Source organism: Heptranchias perlo, chromosome 6 (assembly GCF_035084215.1).
Source record: "Heptranchias perlo isolate sHepPer1 chromosome 6, sHepPer1.hap1, whole genome shotgun sequence".
Lineage (NCBI taxonomy): Eukaryota > Metazoa > Chordata > Chondrichthyes > Hexanchiformes > Hexanchidae > Heptranchias > Heptranchias perlo.
This window is the reverse complement of record NC_090330.1, coordinates 108,188,666-108,206,682: the sequence shown is the minus strand read 5'-3', so window position 1 is coordinate 108,206,682 and position 18,017 is coordinate 108,188,666. Positions and strand designations below refer to the sequence as shown.

The 18,017-nt window shown below is 41.6% G+C and overlaps 2 protein-coding genes across 5 annotated transcripts in view; one reads left to right on the top strand and one right to left on the bottom strand.

Annotated features, from left to right (window-relative positions):
- ubac2 (UBA domain containing 2) overlaps positions 1 to 18,017 on the bottom strand; it is a 153,885-nt gene that overhangs the window by 115,056 nt on the left and 20,812 nt on the right. For all 3 annotated transcript variants that reach the window (XM_067986595.1, XM_067986596.1, XM_067986594.1), the window contains one exon: positions 17,688 to 17,794. In XM_067986595.1, the coding sequence (XP_067842696.1) occupies positions 17,688 to 17,794 (107 nt within the window). The remainder of the gene's footprint in view (positions 1 to 17,687; positions 17,795 to 18,017) is intronic.
- Positions 9,229 to 13,080, top strand: gpr18 (G protein-coupled receptor 18). Of its 2 annotated transcripts, XM_067985509.1 has the most exons (3): positions 9,229 to 9,344; positions 10,529 to 10,622; positions 11,756 to 13,080. In XM_067985509.1, the coding sequence occupies exon 3, from the start codon at positions 11,788 to 11,790 to the stop codon at positions 12,766 to 12,768; it is 981 nt and encodes a 326-aa protein (XP_067841610.1). In that variant the 5' UTR covers positions 9,229 to 9,344; positions 10,529 to 10,622; positions 11,756 to 11,787; the 3' UTR covers positions 12,769 to 13,080. The 2 variants fall into 2 exon arrangements, with proteins under 2 accessions (XP_067841610.1, XP_067841609.1); XM_067985508.1 differs by lacking the exon at positions 10,529 to 10,622.

The window sequence follows — 18,017 nt, the reverse complement described above, 5'->3', positions numbered from 1 at the left end:
TCAGAACTGAATTTCCCCTCCCTAATTCAGAAACACTGGAGGCCATTCATTGGTGGTGTCTGAACAGCTGCCCAACCGAGATCTGGAAATTGAACCTTGGGCCTTCTGGGTGGTGTGAATTGGTGTGTTTACTCACTAAGGTATCCGGGAGCTCACAGAGCATAGAGTGCCAAGGGAAATGCGGACTATGGAGGGATTAGGTAGAAGATGGATGAAGAGGTAAGTTAGAATGATAGAAAACAGGAAACAAAGGTATGATTTTCTCTATCAGAAAATATAGAGGCATTGGAGAAGGTGCAAAGAAGGATTCACAATGATGATATCAGAACTCAGAGGATGGACTTATCAGGAAAGGCTGAACAGACTGCGAGCCTTTTCTCTAGAAAAGAGAAGGCTGAGGGGTGACCTCGTCGCGGTCTTTAAGGTAACGAAAGGGTTTGATAGGGTAGACGTAGAGAAAATGTTTCCACTTGTGGGGGAGTCCAAAACTAGAGATCATAAATATAAGATAATCACGAATAAATCCAATACTGAATGAATTTACCCAAAGACTGGTAAGAATACGGAACTCGCTACCACAAGGAGTAGTTGAGGCGAATAGCAGAGATGCATTTAAGGGGAAGCGAGATAAACACATGAGGGAGAAAGGAATAGAAGGATATGCTGATAGGGTGAGATGAAGTAGGGAGGGAGGAGGCTCGTGTGGAGCATAAACACCGGCATGGACCAGTTAGGCCGAATGGCCTGTTTGCGAGCTGTCGACTCGATGTGTATAAATCAAAATACTATAAAGGCTCCTTGTGTGCAGGACTGCAACCCAAATTGTAATTTAAATAAAGTACGCTCACTTTGAGTACTTGCAGAATAAGCCTTTTGAAGTTTACACACGCAAAATATAATTTTGGCAATGACCTTTTTAAAGCAGTATTCTACAGACCAACTAAAGTCACAGTATGTCCCACACATTGTATCAAAACAAAGTTAGTATTACACAAAGTGAAAGTTTAATTCAACCTACTCCATTTGGATGCTAACTGTGGTTCTTGGGCACAGTGCTGCTGTACGAAGAGGAAATGTTGATTTTAGGAAAACATTCAATGCAGCTTCTTGTTCTGCATCTCCATTGCAGACAGACCGACACAGACGATCTGTGCGCCACCAACTCGCACAGGAAAATACGTACTTGGTTTAAAAATAAAATGCTGATCAATTTTATTTTCTTTTTGGCCCCCCAGGTGGTTATATGCTAATTTGTTGCGATTGCATCATACGAACCTCAGACAAATACATCTTGTGTGTAAAATAAATGGCTGAAAAAGGGCATATAAACAAGCCACATTTCACATACTGTGTTTTTACCACTTCCACGTTTAAGCAGGATGAGGGACACTTGGGAAAATAAGATAGTGGGGCAAGTTTTCACCTTGGCTCAGTTGGTAGCACACTCGTCTCTGAGTCATTAGGTTGTGGGTTCAAGTCCAACTCCAGGGACTTAAGCACAAATATCTAGGCTGACACTCCCAGTGCAGTAGTGAGGGAGCGCTGCACTGTCTGAGATGCCGTCTTTCGGATGAGACGTTAAACCGAGGCCTCGTCTGCCCTCTCAGGTGGACGTAAAAGATCCCAAGGCACTATTAGAAGAAGAGCTGGGGAGTTCTCCCGGTGTCCTGGGCCAATATTTATCCCTCATCCATCCAACATCACGAAATACAGATTATCTGGTCATTTACCTAATTGCTGTTTGTGGGACCTTGCTATGCGTAAATTGGCTGCTTCATTTCCCAACATTACAACAGTGACTGCACTTCAAAAAGTGCTTTGTTGGCTGTAAAGCACTTTGGGACATCCTGAGGTGGTGAAAGGCGCTATATAAATGCAAGTTCTTTCTTTCCTTATCACCTGGGCGGTAATCTGCCCACCCGCTGTTGAATCCATCATGAAATCAACAGGATGAAAATTGGGCAGGTTGCTACAAAGGGCACGGAATCTGGTCCACCAGATTACCACTTAGGCAGCGAAGGTATGAATTTACCCCAGTATCGTCTCAGTATGAAAGACTACTTAAACTCTCGGAATGCCAGTATAAAAACAAAAATCTATCGTCCAGTCAAATAAAGTGTGAAGAATTTTACTTCTTCCAACTGTTTCTTTTACTGCAAAGTTTCTAATTTTGACCTCAAAAAAACTCTCTATTGCATCATTGTTTGCAGAACCTTCTATATTGGTTGATAATACAAGTGAGAACCACGCTGAATAGAAAGTGCAGAGAAGAAGTGATAAAAGAAATGAGGGGCAAAGAGAGAGTATGAGACGAGACTGGCAGCTAACATAAAAGGGAATCCAAAAGTCTTCTATAGGCATACAAATAGTAAATGGGTAGTAATAGGAGGGGTGGGGCCGATTAGGGACCAAAAAGATCATCCACGTATGGAGGCAGAGGGCACGGCTGAGGTACTAAATGAGTACTTTGCATCGGTCTTTACCAAGGAAGAAGATGCTGCCAGGGTTACAGTAAAAGAGGAGGTAGTTGAGATAATGGATGGGCTAAAACTTGATAAAGAGGAGGTACTAGAAAGGCTGGATGTACTTAAAGTAGATAGGTCACCCGGTCCGGATGGGATGCATCCGAGGTTGCTGAGGGAAGTAAGGGTGGAAATTGCAGAGGTGCTGGCCATAATCTTCCAATCCTCTTTAGATATGGCGATGGTGCCAGAGGACTGGAGAATTGCAAATGTTACACCCTTGTTCAAAAAAAAAGTGTAAGAATAAACCCAGCAACTACAGGCCAGCCAGTTTAACCTTGGTGGTGGGGAAACTTTTAGAAACGATAATCTGGGACAAAATTGGACAAGTCTGGATTAATTAAGGAAAGCCAACAAACCAATTTGTTAAAGACAAATCATATTTAACTAACTTGATAGAGTTTTTTGATGAGGTAACAGAGAGGGTCGATGAGGACAACGTGGTTGATGTTGTGTATATGGACTTTCAAAAGGCATTTGATAAAGTGCCACATAATAGGCTTGTCAGCAAAATTGAAGCCCATGGAATAAAAGAGGCAGTGGCAGTAGGATACAAAATCGGCTAAGTAACAGGAAACAGAGTAGTGGTGAACGGTTGTTTTTTGGACTGGAGGGAGGTGTACAGCGGTGCTCCCCAGGGGTCGGTACTGGGACCACTGCTTTTCTTGATATATATTGACTTGGACTTGGGTGTACAGGGCACAATATCAAAATTTGCAGATGACACAAAACTTGGAAGTGTAGTGAACAGTGAGGAGGATAGTGATAGGCTTCAAGAGGACATAGACTGGCTGGTGGAATGGGCGGACACGTGGCAGAGGAAATTTAATGCAGAGCAGTGCAAAGTGATACATTTTGGCAAGAAGGAAAAGGAGAGGCAATATGAACTAAATGGTACAATTCTAAAGGGGGTGCAGGAACAGAGAGACCTGGGAGTATATGTGCACAAATCTTTGAAGGTGGCAGGACAGGTTGAGAAAGCAGCTAAAAAAGCATATGAGATCCTGGGCTTTATAAATAGAGGCATAGAGTGCAAAAGCAAGGAAATTATGAATGAGCCTTGAAAAACACTGGTTCAGCCCCAACTGGAGTATTGTGTCCAATTCTGGGCACCACACTTTAGGAAAGATGTGAAGGCCTTAGAGAGGGTGCAGAAAAGATTTACTAGACTGGTTCCAAGGATGAGGGACTTCAGTTACATGGATAGACTGGAGAAGCTGGGGTTCTTACAGCAGAGAAGGTTGAGAGGAGATTTGATAGAGGTATTCAAAATCATGAAGGGTCTAGACAGAGTAGATAGAGAGAAACTGTTCCCATTGGCAGAAGGGTCGAGAACCAGAGGACACAGATTTAAGGTGATTGACAAAAGAACCAAAGGCGACATGAGGAAAACTTTTTTACGCAGCGAGTAGTTATGATCTGGAATGCACTGCCTGAAAGAGTGGTGGAAGCAGATTCAATCGTGGCTTTCAGAAAGGAACTGGTTAAATACTTGAAGGGAGAAAATTTGCAAGGCTACGGGGAGAGGGGGAATGGGACTAACTGGATTGCTTTTACAAAGAGACGGCACAGGCTCGATGGGTCGAATGGCCTCCTTCTGTGCTGTAACCCTTCTATGATTCTATGATATGGATGGAATCATTATACGCTTAACTTAATGTTGAGCCATGAATATACGGGGCCAAAACTTTTGAGATGTCAACTGTCACTCATTTCACGATCCTATAACAAAACTGTAACTGCCAAAAGTTTAATTGGAATGTATCCAACATGCAGATATTAGGAAACTCTCCATTTAAGATGTTGTTAATTTCAAAGTTAAAAAAGAAATTTTTCCTAAGGAATAGCAAATTTCAGGGCTCAACAATTGAATCTGTTAAGCTTCAATCTTAAAGGACGTGATCCCTTAAGTTATGCCGTTTGGAAAAGTTGGGATAATGAAAGGGTTAAATAGAATTTTTCTGTGTGTAAAAAAGAAAGGAAGGTTCCAGTGATGTCATTACCCAAACACCCACATTTTTTTTCCAATAAAAAGGGATCCCAATCTTTACGTTTTGTACTAAAACCGGTTACCATCTATGGCATTTCATGCTGGAGTCAGAAGGTCGTGCGTTCAGGTCCCACTCCCAGAGGCTTTGAGCGCCTAATCTAGGCTGACACTCTCAGTGCAGTACTGAGGGAGTGCTGCACTATTGGAGGTGCCCTCTTTCGGATGAGACATTAAACCGAGGCCCCGTCTGCCCTCTCAAGTGGGCGTAAAAGATCCCATGTCACTATTTCAGACAAGAGCAGGGAATATATGTTAATGGCCTGGACTTGGTTATGGGAGGCATAATTTCAAAGTTTGCAAATGACACAAAGCTTGGAAATGTCATAAATAGTGAGGAGGATAGTAGCTGACTTCAGTAAGACGTAGACATAATCAGACAATGGCAGGCATGTGGCAGATGAAATTTACTGCAGAGAAGTGTGAAGTCCAATGAAGTGATGCATTTTGGAAGGAAGAATAAGGAGAGGCAATATAAATTAAATGGTACAATTTTAAAGATGTGCAGGAAGAGAGATCTGGGGGCGTACATACACAAATCTTTGAAAGTGGCGGGACAAGTGGAGAAGGCTGTTGAAAAAGCACATGGGATCCTTGGCTTTATTAATAGAGGCATAGAGTACAAAAGTAAGGAAGTTATTGCTAAACCTTTATAAAACACTCGTTAGGCCTCAGCTGGGGTATTATGTCCAATTTTGAGCACCACATTATCGAAGGATATCAAGGCCTTGGGGAGGGTGCAGAGGAGATTTACCAGAATGATGCCAGGGATGAGGGACTTCAGTTATGTGGAGAGACTGGAGAAGCTGGGATTGTTCTCTTTAGAGCAGAGAAGTTTATGGGGAGATTTAATATAGGTGTTCAAAACTAATGAGGGGTTTTGGTAGAGTAGATAGGGAGAAACATGCTGGGCTCAACAGGGTAGATGCAGGGAGGATGTTTCCCCTGGCTGGCGAGTCTAGAACCAGGGGTCACAGTCTCAGAATAAAGGGGTAGGCCATTTAGGGCCGAGATGAGGAGAAATTTCTTCACTCAGAGGGTGGTGAATCTTTGGAATTCTCCACCCCAGAGGGCTGTGGAGGCTCAGTCATTGAGTACATTCAAAACAGAGATCGATAGATTCCTAGATATTAAAGGCATCCAGGGATACGGGGATAGTGCAGGAAAACGGCGTTGAGGTAGAAGATCAGACATGATCTTGTTGAATGGCGGAGCAGGCTCGAGCGGCCGGATGGCCATCTCCTGCTCCTATTTCTTACGTTCTTATGTTCCCACTTGCAGGAGGGTCGGTAACCAGAGGACACAGATTTAAGATAATTGATTAAAAAATCCAGGGACGAGATGAGGAGAAATTTTTTTAGGCAGCGAGTGGATATGGTCTGGAATGCACTGCCTGAAAGGGTGGCTGAAGCAGATTCAATAGTAACTTTCAAAAGGGAATTGGGTGTATACTTGAAAACTAAAAATTTGCAAGGCTATGGGGAAAGAGCAGGGAGTGGCACTAAGAACATAAGTACATAAGAAATAGGAGCAGGAGTAGTCCAATCGGCCCCTCGAGCCTGCTCCGCCATTCAATAAGATCATGGCTGATCTGATCCTAACCTCAAATCTAAATTCATGTCCAATTTCCTGCCCGCTCCCCGTAACCCCTAATTCCCTTTACTTCGAGGAAACTGTCTATTTCTGTTTTAAATTTATTTAACGATGTAGCTTCCACAGCTTCCTGGGGCAGCAAATTCCACAGACCTACTACCCTCTGAGTGAAGAAGTTTCTCCTCATCTCAGTTTTGAAAGAGCAGCCCCTTATTCTAAGATTATGCCCCCTAGTTCTAGTTTCACCCATCCTTGGGAACATCCTTACCGCATCCACCCGATCAAGCCCCTTCACAATCTTATATGTTTCAATAAGATCGCCTCTCATTCTTCTGAACTCCAATGAGTAGAGTCCCAATCTACTCAACCTCTCCTCATACGTCCGCCCCCTCATCCCCGGGATTAACTGAGTGAACCTTCTTTGTACTGCCTCGAGAGCAAGTATGTCTTTTCTTAAGTATGGACACCAAAACTGTATGCAGTATTCCAGGTGCGGTCTCACCAATACCTTATATAACTGCAGCAATACCTCCCTGTTTTTATATTCTATCCCCCTCGCAATAAAAGCCAACATTCCGTTGGCCTTCTTGATCACCCGCTGCACCTGCATACTAACTTTTTGATTTTCTTGCACTAGGACCCCCAGATCCCTTTGTACTGCAGTACTTTCCAGTTTCTCACCATTAAGATAATAACTTGCTCTCTGATTTTTCCTGCCAAAGTGCATAACCTCACATTTTCCAATATTGTATTGCATCTGCCAAATCTCCGCCCACTCACCCAGCCTGTCTATATCCCCCTGTAGGTTTTTTATGTCCTCCTCACTCTCTACTTTCTCTCCCATCTTTATATCATCTGCAAACTTTGATATGTTACACTTGGTCCCCTCCTCCAAATCGTTAATATAGATTGTAAAGAGTTGGGGACCCAGCATCGACCCCTGCGAAACACCACTGGCCACAGGTTGCCAGTCCGAGAATGAACCATTTATCCCAACTCTCTGCTTCCTGTTAGATAACCAATCCTCCACCCATGCCAGAATATCACCCCCAATCCAGTGATTCTTTATCTTGAGCAATAATCTTTTATGTGGCACCTTGTCGAATGCCTTCTGGAAGTCTAAATACACTACGTCCACTGGTTCCCCTTTATCCACCCTGTACGTTATGTCCTCAAAGAACTCAAGCAAATTTGTCAGACATGACTTCCCCTTCGTAAAGCCATGCTGACTTTGTCCTATTAAATTATGTTTATCCAAATGTTCCGCTACTGTCTCCTTAATAATAGACTCCAAAATTTTACCCACCACAGATGTTAGGCTAACTGGTCTATAATTTCCAGCCTTCTGCCTACTACCCTTTTTAAATAAGGGTGTTACATTAGCAGTTTTCCAATCTGCCGGGACCTTTGCCGAGTCCAGAGAATTTTGGAAAATTATTACCAAAGCATCCACAATCCCTACTGCCACTTCCCTCAAGACCCTAGTATGTAAGCCATCAGGTCCGGGGGATTTATCCGCCTTGAGTCCCATTAATTTACTGAGTACCAATTCCTTAGTGATTTTAATCGTATTTAGCTCCTCTCCCCGAGAGCCCCCTGTTTGTCCAGTGTTGGGATATTCTTAGTGTCCTCTACCATAAAGATTGAAACAAAATATTTGTTCAGCACTTTTGCCATCTCCATGTTTCCCACCATTAATTTCCCGGTCTCATCCTCTAAGGGACCTACGTTTGCCTTAGCCACCCTTTTTCTTTTTATATAACTGTAGAAACTCTTGCTATCTGGTTTTATATTTTTTGCTAATTTATTTTCATAATCTATCTTCCCTTTCTTAATCAATCCTTTAGTTACTTTTTGCTGTCTTTTGAAGACTTCCCAATCTTCTATCCTCCCACTAATTGGATAGCTCTTTCAAAGAGCGTTCACAAGCACAGTGGGCTGAATGGCCTCCTTCTGTGCTGTACGATTCTATGATTCAATGATTCTATAACCATTCCTACAACTGAACCTACACCCTACCAATTCATCCCACGTTAATCTGGGAATCCATCCTACTGCATCTCCTGTCGCAGTAATTACAATGCTAGCACCATTTACTTAATAGTGTTTTTGTTTCAAAGCAAATATATAATTCTTATTTTTTGGAAATCAGTGTCACAGATAAAAAAAACAGAATTGAAAGAAACACTTCCTTTTTTTTATTACTTATGATGACAGAAGCTGTTACTGCACAAGCCCCAAGAAGTCAAGTCGAAGTTCCTGAATCAGGCCTCTATAATTACTGAAGCTTCATAATGACTGCCTTGTTTGCGAACATTAATTCTGAAACCCTAAAAATCTAGTCTCAATGGCCAAAGTTAAACGAAACACTACCAGAATGTGACTAATGTTAGGGTGGCGTTCAATAACATGTCACCTACTATTGATGGAAAAAGTTTAGTTTTGTAAGCTTTAAGTTGTCGTATCTACTTCAATTATTTTAACATGACCTGTGGTAGAAAATTACACAAATATCTTAAGAGTTTATAGGCTTTGTGGAAATTTAAATGCAGTATGTTCCTATTAAGCACATTTCCTGTTGACAGCATGCGGTTTTCATACCTGCCAAATAAAGAATCTTATCTGTACATGCAATCAAGATTTTAACATTTTGAAATAGTATTTTTTTCTTTTTAATTTCCTACCACTATCAGAGAGCGGCATTCCAATAGGTACGTTTCTCCGATAAATCCATTGTAACTAAAATTAGTATTTGGGAGTTCTTATTTCAAGGAAAATTAGGCCATTAATTCCTTGGATTGGTGATTACTTTTATCTAAAATGGGAAGCAAATTTTCCTAAATCAAGCACGTTTCCCAAGCTTGGCACTTTGGTATAATTACAATAACGGTATGAAGCAGATAGAGAAAAAAAAACTAAAGGCATGCGTTAAAAGTGAAAGACCTTCATCAAGTCTAACATGAGGAAGGCAGAGTCTGCTCTGAAGACTACTGGTGTCAAGTTTAATTTAACCAGTGGTGACATTACTTCCGCTTCTACCAAATACATCAATCTGCAAACCGTTCACGGTTTTTTTTTTAGAACCCTGTGAAGCAGCTACAAGAAAAAGGGGAAACACATATTTCCTGTACTTGTTCAATACGACTTCTTGACATTTTGTTGTCCGAAGCAGTCCACTTAAGGTAAGAATATGTCTGAAACATTGTTCTATTTTAGTGTTGAATCATTTGTTTAAAGATAACCCAAACTCTAACAATTAGTCAACCCTTCCTTGAGGAACAGAAAAAGGTATGTGGAAATTATACACATTGCATTGTGCGGTACTGTGAAGGCCATAAGTCTCAGAACACTGATTTTCACAAAACTTTTACTGTGCTTTAACAAAGACCTGGTCTTTATCAGACTTACAAAAATCAAACTTAGAATACTGTAATATTCAGTTAGAGATACACCAATTTATAAAATTAACATAAAAGTAAAATATATCAGGTTACAGTAACTGTTAAATTAGTAGTTTGGTCTCTCCCTGAAAGTTCAAGTTATCAATTATTTACGTCTTTCCAATTAAACTCTAACAAGGATTGGATAGCTCTTTCAAAGAGCCAGCACTGGCACAATGGGCCGAAGGTCCTCCTTCTCTGCTGTATGATTCTATGAGGAACAATGCAGCACTCAAATTCAATTGAACGTTATCTGTAGAAAAGTTTTCACTCTCACCAGTCAAAGGGTTTTCTTTCTATGCTTAGTCTAATTAACAGAACAGCATTGCTGTACAAGCAGAGTATATGTGTTAAAAAGAACTAGAACTCAGTGATCATGCACCTCACTGTATTAATCAAGTAACACTGCAGAGAATACAAATGAATACATAGAATATCTTAAACCAATCTGGTTTACTTGTGGTTGTATTCTTTAAGAGATAAAAAGCTTAACTTTTGTTTTTTAAAAAAAACAAGGACACTGTTACATCCTCTAGTTGATAAGATCAGAATTATATCTATGTACTTTCGCCTTGTTCAGTTGGTTTAGGTCAATCTTCAGCCAGGTGCTGACTACCTGTAAGGTAGTTAAATTAACACAACCAGTTTGATATTGAACCAGGGCTAGGTTTACAAATCTTATCTCTTTTATTGGTAACTCAACTCCCTCACACAGTCACACTCAACGGGCCCAATTCTGCAGCAGTGGGGGGGTGGTGTCTGTCAGAAAATCGGGCGACTAATTCACAGGGCATCAAATTTTCCAATGGGCGATTCAGAGGCTAAAACGGAAGCAAGCACATGCCCCATACAAATACTTAAATGGCGTGGACAAGGTCGCATGCTGAATTTTACATCACGCTGAATTTTCAAGTCTCTGTTCACAGCGCCAGCTTTGCCCATAAAAAGGACTGCACGTCGTGACTATTTCCGGCCAGAGTGGGGATGATTGGGTAATTCCCCCATCAATTACACACTGCTGTAATTGACTGGGATTGATTTTACACACATAATTTGCATTACGTAACTGTCTTCCACTCACTGCATTTTACTGGAGAAATAATCAATTTGCATTATGTAACAATCCTGAAATCACTGTATTTTGCTGGAGAAATCACCCTGCTTTTATCGGGAGAGGTTGCTGCAGTTTCGGTCACAAGTTCTGTTTGCTGCAGGCTCCTTTTTTTAAACAGACTCTGTTTGCTGTTGGCTGAGTAAATAGACTTGGTTTGCTGTAAAATAGACCGTTGGCTGTGAGTCCTGCGTAAGTACTGCCCCGTCTCCAACTCACTGGCTGACACAGTGGTGTTTCTGCATAAAAACTGGGCTAACGAAAGCAGGCTTCTTAAAGAGAGAGGGTTTTCATGTACCCTCGGGTGCATTTTGCTCCATGCTTTAGTTGGTTTTGCTGAGATCATCCTCTACTTTTGAAACATTTGGATTTTTTTCCTCAGCAAACATTTGCTTTATTATTCTTGGTTGCTGCTGTGGCAAATCTGAGAGCAAATTGGCTGTTGCTTTTTCTTAAATAACAACAGTGACTGCACTTCAAAAGTAAATTCATTTGTTGTGAAATGCTTTGGGATGGCCATATGAATGGATGGTCTTTCTCATCTTATAAAGTTTCTCAGACTTAAAAACATATATTCATTCTGAGTGAACTGGCTAGGACTCTTCTCCAGAAAAGGCTGAGGGGTGACCCAATAGAGGTTTTTAAGATTATGAAAGGGTTTGATAGGGTAGACGTAGAGAAAATGTTTCCACCTGTGGGGGAGACCAAAACTAGAGGTCATAAATATAATAGGAAATTCAGGAGAAACTTCTTTACCGAGAGAGTGGTGAGAACGTGGAACTCGCTACCACATGGAGTAGTTGAGACGAATAGCATAGATACATTTAAGGGTAAGCTAGATAAACACACGAGGGAGAAAGGAATAGAAGGATATGCTGATAGGGTGAGATGAAGAGGGGAGGGAGGAGGCTCGTGTGGAGCATAAACACCGGCATTGACCGGTTGGGCTGAATGGCCTGTTTCTGTGCTGTAAATTCTATGTAAAAAAAATGCATTTATCAAATATTAATTTCTTTTTTTTGTTCATACGCCTTTGTTGCAGGGTTATGAAAGTCTTAAACCAGCATTTTAAAAATGCAAATACAGAACTACAGCCTCTCGGACCAGCAGCCCCCAGAGTTCAGAATTGGTGCGATTGTCTTTTACAGCATTGTTTTCATAATTGGACTGGTTGTTAATGTAACTGCAATCTGGGTCTTCAGCTGCACCACAAAAAAAGGCACATCTGTGAACATATACATGATGAATGTTGCCTTGCTGGACCTCATCTTCATAATACTGCTGCCTTTTCGTATGATCTACTATGGGAAGAATTACTGGCCCTTTGGTGACGTCTTCTGCCGAATCAATGCCGTCCTGACCGTATTTTACCCGAGCATAGCCCTGTGGCTTTTAGCTTTCATCAGTGTCGACCGTTACATGGCAGTCGTCCAACCCAAACACAACAAGGAGCTTCGTAACATCGGCAAAGCTGCGGCAAGTTGCATTGGTATCTGGATCATGACCATTGTGTCTGTTCTGCCATTTATGTTTTCAAAGAATGACCCTGACAAGGTCTCCGACTTCACAACCTGCTTGAAAATGCTCGATATCATTCACTTGAAGGAAGCCAACAGTGTAAACTTTGTTAGAATCATTTTCTTCTTCCTCCTTCCCCTTTTCATTATGATAGGATGCTACTGTATCATCATCAACAGTCTGCTAAAAGGAAAAACATCTAGACTCAAGCCGAAAATTAAAGAAAAGTCGATTAAAATAATCTTGACGCTTATTGTTCAGGTGCTGGTTTGTTTTGTTCCGTATCACATCTGTTTTGCTTTCTTACTGTTACAAAGTGGCCACGGTGATTTCAACGTCTGGGCTGCCTTTACTACATTCTTGATGAACCTCAGCACCTGTCTTGACATAATCCTGTATTATATAGTATCAAAGCACTTTCAGGCCAGAGTCATCAGCGTCATCTACTATCGAAATTACCTTCGGAGTGTGCGAAGGAAAAGTTTCAGAACGGGAAGCTTCCACTCACTGAGTAATGTGAACATCAGCGATTTGTAAATAACGAAAGCCGACGAGACACGTCTTTTAAAAAGGAAAATAACAAATACTGCCCCGTCACATTTTGATGTCTCAAAGTACTTTGCACAACGAAATGCTTTTGAAGAGAAGTGACTCTTGTTTTGTATGGGAGCACAGTTGCCGTGATTGGCACCAGCAAACAGCCAGAAGAATGAATGACCAATTTATCTGTTTTTGATGGTGTTGTCCAAGGGAAGAATGTTGGCCAGGACAGCGGGTGAATGTAATTCTATATAACGCTCTGTAAAACAGCTCTCGTCAAGTTTAGTCTGAATAAATGCTTCTACATCACTTCATGAAAAGTTGAATATTTTGGTAATTAAATTATGCCTCTTCGTAATTTAACCTCTTTGCCACTATATTGCTAGATCAGCAAGTCAGAAGAAGTTACATTTAAGCTGTACACTGCTCTGTTCAGTTCACACCTTGGATAAATGGGCCAAACCTTGCTGCAGTGGGGCATCTCACGACGTGCACTGTCAGTTAGACTTTATCCTGCAGCCTTCAGCTCAAAAAATGTTTGCGGCATAACTTGCTGGAAAATGCGAGCTGATAACGGGGCGGTGAGGGCAATGGGGCATCTGGAACCTTAGTGAACGACGGGACCAGCACTCTATCACCAGTGAGATCTAAGGATTGAGAAAGAAACAGAGGAACGATGGAGAAGGAAATAGGGTGAATTAGAGTCGAATCAGGTACAGAAAGAGAAATAAAGAGAGGGAAAGAAAGATTGGATTAAGAGAGAGAGAAAAAAAAGAGACAGAAAGAAAAAGAAAATAATTTAATAATTTGAAATTTTTTATATCTCAAAGAAGAATTTACTACCTGCAGGAATGAGACTCAACAGTTCAAATTGTTCCGTTTCTGGGCCGGAGAGACTGATTGGCATTGCATTAACAATTATGACGTTGTTAAAAGGGTACTTATGGTATTAATTATGAACCCCGACGTTTTGCGGTGAGTTTATGGGCAATTAATGTGCAAATCCAGCAAGTTCTTAAAAATAACGGGGAGGCTAAGGGCGAAACAAACAGAGGAGCGGCGTAAATCGACCAGCAAGTTCTGGAGATTTGCAACACACGGGGTCTCTCTTCATCCCCTGAACTCGCAGGCCGATTTGTGCATTAATAACGGCCTGCGTCGTTATTTTTCCAGTAAGACTTGGCCCAATGTGTCCAGTATTTAATCACCAGGACACAAGGAAGACATTCAGACCTGAAGATGGTACTGAGCAGAACAACAAGATTAATCCCTAGAGCCAGTGGACAAGAGAAGATTAGAGAGACTCCAGCTTTTCAGCTTTGAAAGGGACAACAACATAATTCTGGAACAGTATTTCAAATTAAAATCAGGACATCAGGACAATAGGACACAATTTCAAACAGCAAAAGGCAATTTTAGGACAGGTCTCAAGGGGGGTTCTTCGTCACACAAAGAGTGATCAACGTGCAGAATTGATTTCTAGGTAGAACAGTTAAGACAAAATAGCTGGAATCATTTGAGAGACAGCTGGATGCTTCGATGGTGGTGGGTGTGGGAGGGGGGTGGTGAGTTGCTGTAGCGTCAATCTGGATGGGTGGGCTAAATGGCCCTTTTTATCCATATTTATTTTTGATCTTGTGATCATTAGGATCTTGGTGACCAACAAGTTGGTTTGAGTATCAGTGAAACAGAATGGATCAGCTGGTATTTTGCCAGAGTGAAAGGCAGTGAAGGAGCTGAACACTTTATTCAAACAAAAATCCCATTTACATAGGAAATGTGTAAAGTTTTAACTAACTTGATATTTCGGATATATTTTGCAGATGTGTGCCACTCAAATTGTTTTTGAGCTCATCTGAAAAACGTTTAATAGCAAGCATTTTATAGAAAAATTCTATTTAAGGGAACCAGCCATTAAAATACCCTTCATTACTAAAGTAGGTGGTTTATTAAAAAGTTATAGCTAGGGGTTAATGTGTGCTACAGTATAACTTGACGCAAGCATAACTTCATTATTTACAATGCCCTTCGGACTCATTAATATGTCTGTATCTCAGCTCGAATAGCTGTCAAATCTCACATTTTGGAACAATCAACAAAAAAAATGCATCAATCTTTTGCAGTCGTATCCAACTGACGCTGACATCATGGGTACAATAACCTTTTATACAGAGCCTTTAACGTAGTAAAATGTCAAAAGTTGCTTCAGAGGAGCGATTATCAAACAAAATTTGACACCGAGCCACATAAGGAGCGATTAGGACAGGTGACCAAAAGCTTGGTCAAAGAGGTAGGTTTTAAGGAGCGTCTTAAAGGAGGAGAGAGAGGCGGAGAGGTTTAGGGTGGGAAATCCAAAGCTTATTCGAAGCGGAAACTTCTACGGTGTCATTTAAAGAAAGAACTTGGATTTATATGGCGTCTTTCACGACCTCAGGACATCCCAAAGCGCTTTTCACCCAATGAAGTACTTTTGAAGTGTAGTCACTGTTATAATGTAGGAAACGCGGCAGCCAATTTTCGCACAGGAAGGTTCCACAAACAGCAATATGATAATTAGAGAATCTGTTTTTTTTAAAACTGATTTTGCTTGAGGGATAAATATTGACCAGGAGACTGGGGAGAACTCCCCTGCTCTTCTTCGAAATAGTGCCATGGGATCTTTTACGTCCGCCTGAGGGAGCAGACAGGGCCTCGGTACTGCACTGAAGTGTCGGTCTATATTATGAGCTCAATTTAGATTAACAATACAGTATAGTATGTTCTCCCATCAGTTCCACACAAAGGGATGAGCGATTTTGTTCATCGTCACCTTTATCACCATAGAGCCCTTCTATGGTGTGGCACCTGGCCTCCATTGTGTAAATCAAATCACCTAACAAAAAGACAGGCCACATCTTCCAACCAACTACACGACCATTAAATGGGAAGCAAGACAATAGCTCGAGAGATCAAGAGAAAATTTCGAAACAAACTGCTATGAACACTGCGGTTTGAAATTCAAATAGAATCGTAGAATCATACAGCACAGAAGGAGGCCATTCAGCCCATCATGCCTGTGCCGGCTCTTTGAAAGAGCGATCCAATTAGTCCCACTCCCCCTGCTCTTTCCCCATAGACTTGCAATTTTTTCCCCTTCAAGTATTTATCCAATTCCCCTTTGAAAGTTGCCATGAAATCTGCTTCCACCGCCCTTTCAGGCGGCGCATTCCAGATCGTAACAACTCACCGTAAAAAAAATCTCCTCGTCTCACCTCTGGCTCTTTTGCCAAGTACCTTAATTGTCTCCAGCTTGAATTAAAATGAAAGGTGAATCATTCCCACGTCTAATTTAGCACAGCACTGTGAAAGGGCATTGTCAACAACACTTTGGTTACTGCCCTTGGAAGCTGAGTATTACTGAAATTTAGCAAATCAGCCTGCTCCATGGTATGAAGGACAACAAGGGCTTTGCGATATTTTCTTCAGCAGCACAGTGTTTGAAATATGGAGGGGGTGATAGCAAATCAGCAGCCCGTTCTACACGGCCGGCGATATTCTGTTCCGTGGAAAAGGGGATCGGGCACGTTGTGAAACGGGCAGCTGATTCGCTCGCGCTCAAAGTATTTTTGCCCCTCAAAAGTATGACGGATTAACTGTTCATTCATCTCGCATTGAGCAGCTCTGGAAGATCAAATCCAAAAAGAGAGCCACTTCTGTCCAATAAGTGGCAATAAAGGGAAAGAAATTCTAGGAGAGTGTTGTTTCCCCCTTTTACGGAAGACCACGGCATCCAACTGATCCCACAGAAAAAAAGACTTGCATTTCAATAGACCTCAGTACGTCCCAAAGCGCTTTATAACCAATGAAGTACTTTTGTTTACTACGTTGTAATGTAGCACTACAGCCAATTTGCACACAGCAAGGTCCCAGAAACAGCAATATGATAATGACCGGATAATCTATTTTTTTAGTGATTTTGGTTGAGGGATAAATATTGACCAGGACACCGGGGAGAACTCCCCTGCTCGTCTTCGAATAGTGCCATGGGACCTTTTACGTCCACCTCGGAGGGCAGATGAGGCCTTGGTTTAACGTCTCACCTGAAAGATGGCACCTCCGACTGTGCAGCGCTCCCTCAGTACTGGGCTACGAGTGTCAGCCTAGATTTTGTACTCAAGTCTCTGGAGTGGGACTTGAACCCACAACCTTCTGTGTCAGAGGCGAGAGTGATACCCACTGAGCCACGGCTGACAGCCACTTCAGAGTTTATTCCACCACATTGCGGACCAAGGAAATCATCAGTAATTAATTTAGAGCTGCATTAATAACTAATATTTTATGTAATGTTGCCACACTTTAGGTTTGATTCATTAAATTGGCAAAGGAAGGACAAGGTTTACGTTGCGAGGCTTAAAACGAACATAGAATTGTCGTAACGTAACGAGATGCACAGTGATTACAGCCTTAAGTCTTCTCTCCCGTTCCTCTGCTGGTCTGTATCTATCTCATCAATGGGTTTACTTTTTAGCTAATGACAATAGTGTCTCATCACTTCTCAGAAACGTCCTAAAGTAATTCACAAGGTCCCACAAACAGCAAATGACATGAATGACCAGTTAATCTGTTTATTATTTGTTTGGTTTGAGAGAAGTGTGAGCCGGGATAGCAGGAGAACTGCCTGCTCTTCATCAAAAAATTGTGGCGAGTTCTTTACTGTCCATCTGACCCACCAGAAAGGGCCTCGGTTTAATCATCTCATCCAAAAGACAAAAGACTCCAACAATGCAACATTCAGTCGTTACTGTGGTGAAGCGTTAACCCAGATTATATGCTTAAATCCTGAAGTTGAAGGGGAGGGCAGGGGGGGAAACAAGACATAGGTAACCTGTTGTTTGTCTGGAACAAAATAAAACAAGAAGAAATTAATGTTAACTTACAAACCAGATGGCAAGATGCTCACAGACATGTCAAGTGTATGTTGCAGGATTTCCACGAGCAGCAAGTCCATTAATGCAGACAGCACCCAGGAACCCAGAAGGAAAGACTACAGGAAAGAGATAACAACTTTCAACGTAACCAACTGCAGGTGAAGATAGTTAAAATTTAATGCATTCAATTAATTACAGTCAGAAGAGTGTAACCTTTATCATGCGTGGCTGCAGCACCTCCCAAACCCACGACCTCTACCACCTAGATGGACAAGGGCAACAGGAGCAGGGGAACACCATCACCTCCGAGTTACACACCATCCTGACTTAAGGCATATA